Below are 10,327 nucleotides of genomic sequence, written 5' to 3' on the forward strand. Positions count from 1 at the left end.
TTTTGTAAAAGTTGTGTCTATTTTGGGCAATTGGTTATTAAGTTGAGTGCGAGTGTGTGCGTGTGCTGGACCGATAACCGGTGTCAAACATTGCCAGGCGTCGTACAAAGCGTCGTACAAAGCCAACTCTTGTCGTGACAAATCTCATACAACAAACACAATTTATTGGGCCGAACAAAGAATTAGAAAAAAGAAAAAAACAGCAGGTTACAACACTTTTTTTTGTTGTTTTTCGTCTTTGTAATCCTTTGTTTGGTCCAAAATATTGAGTTTATTGTCATGATTTGTCACAACTCGAGTTGGCTTTGTCCGTGGCGTAACCGATAAAATTAGTTGGCGGGTCATATTTCTGACAAACGAGTGTGTCGAGACGCAACAAAACGGTTTTAGTGTTTGTCCCTGCGGTGTGATATGTCCTGTTGCATGGTGGCGCAAGTCGACCCAAGTGATTCAATTCAATGCTTGCTTGCAACTACATGCATCTACTTGCGACCTTTTGATTGCAAGGAGTTGCATGGCGACCCATTGGTGTGGTTTGGGCTTTACAGGTATAACTGCTGGTGTTGCACCCATCTAACTCTAACAGAACATGCACAGCTGGACTCTACAGTCGCTGAGAAGAAGCAGAGCTTCGCAGTGTTGCCGTGCATAACAAACACGAAACAGTAACACCCATGAGGCAATTCAAAATGTGATTAATTATTTACATTCCTTCCCAGAATGGGAAAGGGGGAAACACATTAACCCACTTCTGCCAAACATCTCCCAAAACATGAGGCATGAGACATTTCTGCCCTGCCCAAATGCATTAGCCCCCACAGTGCTCTCCTCCCTTCAAAGCTTCTGATCACACACAAACATACGCAATATTAAATGTTAACCAGATGGCCCACATCATCAGTGCACAAAAAAGACAAAGCTGTGGTCTGGAGTGTGTTCAACAAAGCAACACAAAATATATTAGCCAACTGTGGTTAAGAAAGAGAAAGATTGATAAAGTTACTGTGGTTATGAAAACATTCCAGTGTTTCTCTTTTCTAATAAATGGACTAGCATGTAGCCCATCTTGATGCCAATTTGTGATATCAATTATACCCTACTGTAGTATACTGTTTGTGTGTGTGAGTGTGAGTGTGTTTGAGAGTGTGAGTGTGAGTGTGTTTGAGAGTGTGAGTGAGTGTGTTTGTGTTTGAGAGTGTGTTTGTGTTTAAGAGTGTGTTTGAGAGTGTGAGTGTGAGTGTGAGTGACACTGCGTCTGTCTGTGTGTGTGTGTGTGTGTGTGTGTGTGTGTGTGTGTGTGTGTGTGTGTGTGTGTGTGTGTGTGTGTGTGTGTGTGTGTGTGTGTGTGTGAGTGAGTGACACTGCGTCTGTGTGTGTGTGTGTGTGTGTGTGTGTGTGTGTGTGTGTGTGTGTGTGTGTGTGTGTGTGTCAGACAGACAGACAGACAGACAGAGGGTTCAACTTACCTCCTCCATATGTCTCCCCAAACATTTGGAGGGAGATGACGATTCAGAACAGCAGGAGGGCTGGAGGTCCCAGCTAGCACGAGGAGAGACTTCAGGGTGGCAAATGTCAGGGGGGCTGCAACAACAGGTGGTGTTCCCAAGTTCCACAGCAGTGGAGCAGTGGTCAGCTGCAAAGATGTCCTCCTTCCCCGGGGGCAATATCTGCTGTTCCTGCCTTGTTTTCTTCTTAGGTGGTGGGGAACCGCTCTCGGAACGATCAGAGTTGGTAAGAGGAAGCCCAGTAGAACAGGAATGGAGACTGTCTGACTTGGTGGGGTTCCTGAGGAAATCCTTGATCGTATGGCTCATATGTCTCCACTGCCCTGGTCTTCTAAAGGCCTCTAATAGGTTGCAAAGGAAAATGGCCCTCTCCAACTCCTCTCTGCCATGCAGGTTAAAGACGTGGTCAGCATGTGTCTTCTCTTGCAGCCTTGGCAGCAGCTGCTCCACTTTCTGATAGGTAGTTCTACCTCCCGGACATGAGTCTTTCCTTTTGCTCGCACACCCTCAGTCACACTGTCACTGTCTTTAATGTCCCCCTCCTCATCGGCCAGCCAATGTTGTCGGAGTTTGTTGTGATGGCCGACAGTGGCTTTGCTGTGTTTTCCCAGCCTGGCGCTGACAATCCCCACCTCCTGATCTTTGTGGTGTAGGAGACGGTGTAGCCCTGTAGTCAAGTCCTCCTGGAGCCTCAGCAGATCTCTGGCTTTTTGAAACTCATACTTGGCAATCAGCTCCCTCAAAGCTTGCTTCTGCTCCCGCTCTGCCTTCTCACGCAGCTGCCTTAACTCGACAGACAAGAGCTGGTGGGCCTGTTGTCTGCGGCTCTTCTCAGCCACCACGTCAGCAGCATGCGGCCTCTCTAATGCTTGTGGCTGGTCGATCTGGGACTGCCATGGCTTTGTGGATGACAGTGCCAGAGTGTTACCTTCGTCTTTCCTCATGAATCTATACGCACAGCACACCAAACAATGCAAACACAGATGGGAGGGCTATCACTATTAATGCACGGTGCATGCATGCAGTAGAACTGAGGAGACTGATTCTCAGTCTCATCAAGTTTAGATGGATGATGTGTAGTAATCAGAGATAGAGGAGCATGCAATTATCACACCAGGCCACTGAAAAGATGAGATGAAGAATGTTTTAGAGACATGTTTGGTGGTTTGCGAAACGGATTACTACTTTTACTGATGAGAGGCAGGGCACAACTGTATTCGGAAGACTTATTGTGTCGTGTGAGGTGGCATAGAGTAGACAGTATGTGTGTTTAAGTGCTGGTTAATAAATATAGATAGGCAGACCTAATGAAGCGTTGTTCTAGCTACACAAAGAAAACAATCATATTCATGCAATGAGTCAAAAGAGCAGTCAAAAACAATGGCAGACTCGCAGTGATGATAGGCTATAAAGTAGTGTAGTTGCTGCTGCTGGTAAGTAATGAAATAACTGAAGCTTCGTTTTACTGAATGCATGAGTAAATAAGGCTTAAAACTCAACTCCATCATGGTCTGTATACTAGGCTAAATAAAAGAACAGGCGGAGGATGCAATTAAGTGATGCAACAAGTAGTATAGGTCAACTCTGGTTTATATACTGTACGCATAACGCGCTGTGCTGATACTAACATTACTCTGTGATAATAACATTACAATACACACATGGCTAATGTTAGCTCACCATATGCAGCTGACATGTATACATCGGTGGTAACCGAACACCAGCTTAAAATGAGCTATCTGTAATTGTATCCATGATATATTTCGACCAACGTTGAGCGACCCGTTCTGGTTCGCGTAGCGTTAGAGAGATGGACTCATTACAGGAGCTAGGAAAGGGCAAGAATAAAGGCAAGCCTACGGTGTAGAAAAGATAATTAACATAAGCGAGAAAGTGAAAGAGAGTGTTCAGTTTCTAAGCGAGTCTAACTGTAAATGGAGAGATAGATAACTAGCCGGATACCATGCAGCTGTCATGCTAAGTTAGCTTAATTCAGACTCACCTCTCAGTAGACCGAGGAGCGTGTTAACTTTTCATCAAAATAACTAAATAAGTGTTCCCCTCCTCTAGCCAAAGTATTTCTTCCAAGCTCATTATCGCAATCAGCCACACTGTTGCTGGCAGCCAGTAGGATACGTTGAATGTCCAGCTGATGGGTTTGTTGTTGATATGGCAAACAGACATGGGCCGTGGAGTGACTGCCCTGCTTCATTACAACCGTTATCCTGTCCACACCAGTAGACCATCTCATCTATGCGGGATGAATGACCGCTAGTGGTCACTGGCTGAAAGTGCAAGGTTATCGTATAGGTGTAGAAATAGTAATAAGACTCAGACACATTTGATTGCCTGTGTGCAGTGCACATCAGATTTATGAGCACAGTATATTTGTCCATGATGGTTCAAACACAAAACAATATATATCACAATGTAATACAGTTTCAAATGATTGAATGAATGAATGAATGAATGAATGCTGACTGAAAATGCCCTGCCCTATCATCATGTTCTCCTGTCAGAGATGCAGATGAACTACATTTCCTCCTCCACTCTGCTCCATGGCGTCCTTGCAGGCCATGACACCATAGGCATCCTCTTGCTCTCTGCCACTCCTGGAGGCTCCTAGCCTCCACCTTCAGCAGTCCAAACATGTTCTCCTGTCAGAGATGCAGATGAACTACATTTCCTCCTCCACTCTGCTCCATGGCGTCCTTGCAGGCCATGACACCATAGGCATCCTCTTGCTCTGCCACTCCTGGAGGCTCCACCTTCAGCAGTCCAAACAAAGTGCTGCTGGCGATCGATGCAATAGCTATACCATTCTTCACAACATCTCAACCCAGTTCACTTTAATGTCAGGGAGATTCCGGAGCAGTAGGCAGTAGCATATTTTAAAGAATTTCCGAATAAAGAATGGTGTGGTTGGTTGAATGATGATGGAATTCCACACCCTTGTAGTCGGGGGGCCACAGGCCTAAAAGCTCAAGGAATAGAGTTTAACCTGTGATGTCATGCAGTACTTTTTACTTGCGCAAGCAGAGCGCACAAGTAATAGTTTTCGTCCAGTGCTTCGATGCGTATGTCGCTGTTTGATGTGTATGCGCCGTGCCAGCGCATGACGTAATGACTACTTGTGCTTGATATGGCAGTGGTGTCAGATTACATGTATACATAGGGGCATTACCTTTAATCCTCCCGACACTAAAACATATCATCATTACGTCACCATCGAAAACCACAGTATACCGCTAATCAACTTACAAATTACATATACATATACATAGAGGCATTTCCTTTAATCCACCGGACACTGATCGACATATACGTCACCATCGAAAGCCGTCACTCATGCGTATGACGTAGTGACTACTTGTGCTTGATATGGCAGTGGTGTCAGATTACATACATGTATACTACATAGGGGCATTACCTTTAATCCTCCCGACACTAAAACATATCGTCATTACGTCACCATCGAAAACCAATTACACCCTGGCATTGGGTCCTTTAATCCACATCTTTATTACGTCATCATTGAGAGCTAGTTGTACCAGTTATACCCTGACGTCATATGCTGCTACGATACATACGCATCAACGGGGCATACGCAAAGTAACCACAGTATACCGCTAATCAACTTACAAATTACATATACATATAGGCATTTCCTTTAATCCACCCGACACTGATCGACATATACGTCACCATCGAAAGCCGTCACTCATCCGTATTAATTACAACATTTATTTTCATCAGATCGATGAAATGTTTTTCTTTGAGAAACTAAAAAGGGATCGAGGACACTTCTAAATCGATAGAACTGTATTTATTTTATAGATAGAAACTTTTACCATACTTCACAATACTACTTTTTTACCTCCAAAAACTAGGTACGTAGCAAATAGCTAAACCTAATAATTCAATATTTCAAACGTTCTTTCACAGAGAAGCTGAGATTTGACAGTTTGTAGCGGTCGACAGTACTTGCGCGCTCTGCTTGCGCACTAGTAGGCCATTTATGGCCTACTTGTGTGCAACAAGCAAGTAGGCACTCAACAGAGTGCAGTTCTAGTTACTTGCGCAAGCAGAGCGCGCAAGTACTAGTTTTGCCCAGGACGATGCGTATGCACCGTCCCAGCAAATGACGTAATGACTACTCGTGCCTGATACGGCAGTGGTGCCAGACTACATACATGTATACATAGGAGCATTACCTCTAATCCTCCCGACACTAAAACATAGTGTCGTCTTTATTACGTCATCATTGAGAGCTAGTCATCATTGAGAGCTAGCATATGACGCCAGTTATACCCTGACGTCATATGCTGGGACGGTGCATACGCATCAAAAGTAACCACAGTATACCACTAATCAACTTACAAATTACATATACATATACATAGAGGCATTCCTGTAATCCACCCGACATTGATCGAGATATACGTCACCATCGAAGGCATTGGGTCCTTTAATCCACATCTTTATTACGTCATCATTGAGAGCTAGTCATCATTGAGAGCTAGCTATACCAGTGACGTCATATGCTGGGACGGTGCATACGCATCAAAAGTAACCACAGTATACCGCTAATCAATTTACAAATTACATATACATAATTACATATACTTAGAGGCATTTCCTTTAATCCACCCGACACTGATCGAGATATACGTCACCATCGAAGGCATTGGGCCCTTTAATCCACATCTTTATTACGATATACTTCATAATACTCCTTTTTTACGTGCAAAAAGTAGGTACGTAGAAAATAGCTAAACCTAATAATTCAATATTTCAATCGTTCTTTCAAAGAGAAGCTGAGATTTGACAGTTTGTAGCGGTCGACAGTACTTGCGCGCTCTGCTTGCGCACTAGTAGGCCATTTATGCAAGTAGGCACTCGACAGAGTGCAGTTCTAGTTAGTTATGTTTTTTCTATTCATTTGGTCATTAAGGTCCACAGAATGAGAGGCCTGCTCTGCCAGAAACAGGGGAAAAAAGTTCGGCCATAGCCTCTTGCCCAAATGTGCTGACCTCATCACATTTGTGATGACGGCTATGGCCGTTTTTAGCCCAAGGAGTGTTTTTTGTGCAAAACTAATGCTTGGAATGGATTCAGAATCATGAAAACCCCCTAGTTTGACATGTCAAATGCTACTTAAAGCTGATGAAATTTGGAAGATTTTGCCATATTGCCAATGGTGTGGTATACAAAAATGGACATAACTTTTTTTCACAATGTTTCTGTCAGAGCAGGCCTCTTATTCTGTGGACCTTATAGAGCGTCGCAGTCCCGCCTCCTACCCTGGACCAGGAAATGAAATCCAATGCATTATTCTCATAGACATTTCTTAAAGTATTTATTTAAAGACGGTTACGCCGCAGACAAAGCCAACTCGAGTCGTGACAACTCATGACAACACAAACAATATTTTGGACCAAACAAATAATTACAAAGAAGAAAAACAACAAAAAAAGTGTTGTAACCTGCCGTTTTTTTCTTCTTTGTAATTATTTGTTTGGTCCAAAATATTGTTTGTGTTGTCATGAGTTGTCACGACTCGAGTTGGCTTTGTCTGCGGCGTAACCGTCTTTAAATAAATACTTTAAGAAATGTCTATGAGAATAATGCATTGGATTTCATTTCCTGGTCCAGGGTAGGAGGCGGGACTGCGACGCTCTATGGACCAAATGAATAGAAAAAACACAAATAAAAAGTACGGCATGACATCACAGGTCCTCTCAAATTTTGGGTGACTGGCTCCTTGACTATTGCAGAATCTATGTGAAGGACCAGCTGTTCTGGCAGACTTTGACCTGTAGTCCTACATCATTTTTCCCGGCCTTCTTGTTTGCTTGCTTGTTTTCATTGCCTTTAAATTATACCTAAACCAGACAATACTTCAGTTAAAACTATGGAGAGGACAGGGCCTCAGTTTAAAAGATAAGCTCATTTATTTGATGTCACTAGGCTACTACATTTGTGAAAGATTTTAGTTATGGGAGAGTTTTACAGGGGACACAATAAATCCTTTAATAGGAATCATTTTATTCTAATTAATAAACAGATGCTTCGTCAATATTGCCTCTGAATATGGACACTGATGTGACCTTTAAGTCGTCAAATGATGGTGTGAATTAGACTGAACATCTGTTTCATGCTATACCAGCTGTGCTGTGTACAGTACACCATGTGGTGTCAGGTACCGGTATCTGCACACACACAAAAAAAACTTTCTTTTATTTCCAAAACATTCTCATATTTCACATGACGGCCTCTTGCCCTGATTTGGCACACTTCAAGAGAAAGCTGTCCCAGTTTTTCCCACCTAGAAACATCAACAGATCCTTTACATTGTCTTGACGTCTTACCACTGATGATAGGACCCTTTTTACAGCATGCTATATTGAAATGTCACTATAAAGTGAAACAAAATTATTTTGTTTACCATTTGATGGAAATGTTATACCTACATTGCAATATAATATATAGTAGTTTAGTAAATATTTAGATGCTGTAAGTGCTATTCTTTGGTTAAAACAAAAAGAGTTTTGTTAAATGGTTAAAGCTATATATTCTGAGTCCCTATAGGCACTTTGGATTTAACATCATGTCCTGTGTTTTAGAAATCACTGATAGTAAGAGTGAATGTTAAGGAACAGGGTGTTCCCGTCTCACCAGCTCTTCACTAAACGGAAGATAGTTTTTCAGGAGGGACACCAATTTCATCCGATCAGGAGAGAGAACCTTTTCATCTACAATTTTATAGTCTTCCAGTTATTATGTCTGCTCCTTTTTTGTTTCATCACTTGAGTGGAGTTCTCTCTCCTGATTGGAGGAAATTGGTATCCCAACTTGTAAAAGCTGTAGAAACAGGGAAATCCCTGTTACTGAACAAACACTGTCATTGACTACCATCATTACTATTAATATAGAGCTATTTAACACTTATTTTAACTACTACTACTACTACTACTACTACCACCACCAGTGTTGGGTAATACACACTACGTAACTTAATATATTACGTAATATATTACCGAAATGCGGTAACTTGTAATATAATACTTAACTTTTTGTTTTCTTTCCGTATTACTGCATTACTTTCTGTATTACTTTCTGTCTGTCTGTCTCGTTGCCCGTGTCTTGTGACATGACGTGACATTATGTGACAACTGCAGAAGTTAAAAAATTACTTATTTTCTATAATTTGTCATCAAATTATTTATTGGCTTCCATGAATTCAAGGAATGCATTTAGCTCCTGTGTTAAATGTCCATAGCTGAGTAGGATGGGGTAGGTCTACGCCAGTAGCGTTTTCAGGAATTACATTTTGGGCAGGCAAGATGTGTCGTTGACTCGTCCCGCCTGCCAGATGAGTACGCTACAAAGGCTGAAAGGCATGCATTCGCATTCCAATGGGTGATTGAGGGTCACAACGGCCAATCCGCTGCCCACTAATAGTTCTCAGGTCTGGTGTTTTCAAATGGATTTGGCTATGCAGCCGTTTGGCCTCGCCTTATTGTAGATATGCCAATGGTCTACGCAATATATAATTTATAATTATACTAAATATTAAATGAAATTTGAGCATTTAAAAAAAAGTAATATGTAATAGTAATATTAATATATTACTCTTGCTCAGACAGTAATATGTAATACAATATATTACTTTAAAATTAAGGTAATAAGTAATAAGAAATATATTCCAAATATAAAGTAATATACCCAATCACCTACACAAAATCAACACAAGCTTGTGATTAAATAATAACTACATTGATTATTGAACACATCAGGTTCTTTTTCCAATTCCTAAAAAGTCATACAAGTTTTCTGCCCGACAGCAACAATTTACAATATTAGGAGCAGAAACGTGTTGGTACCTGTGCGTTTTTAAACTTTGAAATAAATGTAAAAAGTTTTAATATTCTTTTTTTTCTGACTGGAGAGCCTTAGACTCTTTTAGCTTAATAACTGCCTACACATTCTTCATAGAGGAAACAAACTTACAAATATGTTTGCCACTTAAGGTATTGTTGTTAGTGAGTCTATTGATTGCAAGAGACTCACATGCTGAACTATGGTATGGTCGTGACTCGTGAACTTGTGACAGACCCAACAGTTTTTCATGCCATGCAGGTTATGGTCAGGTGGAATGTACTGTATAACATAATACCTGGGAATGAAGAAACCTTTGATAAAATGCTTCCTGTGTTTTCAGTGTCTTGCCAAGTTAGTCAAGTTGAAATGTATAAATCCCCTAAGGTATGCTGCATATTTTTTCAATATCATGTTGCCAAATCCAAGTTGGGACACAAAGTCTGTGTGACCACTGGGTGGTGTTTGCGTCAAGAGAGCATGGAGAGCCTTATTTAGCTCAAATGTGAATTGCATTAACATTATACCAAAGATGATTTGCACTCAACTGTAAACAAAACAACATACAGTATAAGCACATACCATACAGGGTATCTGCACATTTCTAAAGTGTCAATTTAAGGACTTTTAAGACCTTTTCGAATATGATTATTTGGGGGGTCGCAGGTTTGAGAACCACTGATCTATGGTATTCTTTTTTAAGAAATATACCTTCCTCATAGGCTCAACTTAACCCAAAACAGTTGCTCATGTAGTGGCTCAACTTACCCATGGGCCATTGGTTTAAAGGACCACTTCACCACTTTTCAACCTATCTTCATATAATAGGTCCTCACTCTAAATAATGAAAAAAATGGCGCAATTCTTTTTCTCATGGGAGGGCTGTGGGCAGTTCAGAAACCCGTCCACCATTGACATCATCGATGGGGAATACAAGCGAA

General features: G+C 41.5%; 1 protein-coding gene across 1 annotated transcript in view; it reads right to left on the reverse strand.

The window, feature by feature from the left end:
• The window catches only part of tspoap1 (TSPO associated protein 1), a 91,127-nt gene extending 88,631 nt beyond the window's left edge, over positions 1-2,496 (reverse strand). Inside the window, 2 exon segments of the mRNA XM_079508003.1 lie at positions 1,467-1,903; positions 1,906-2,496. Coding sequence (XP_079364129.1) covers positions 1,467-1,903; positions 1,906-2,449 — 981 coding nt within the window. The 5' untranslated portion in view covers positions 2,450-2,496.
• Between the last annotated feature and the right edge of the window lie 7,831 nt (positions 2,497-10,327).

Source organism: Electrona antarctica, assembly GCF_951216825.1.
Source record: "Electrona antarctica genome assembly, chromosome: 8".
Taxonomy (NCBI): Eukaryota; Metazoa; Chordata; class Actinopteri; order Myctophiformes; family Myctophidae; genus Electrona; species Electrona antarctica.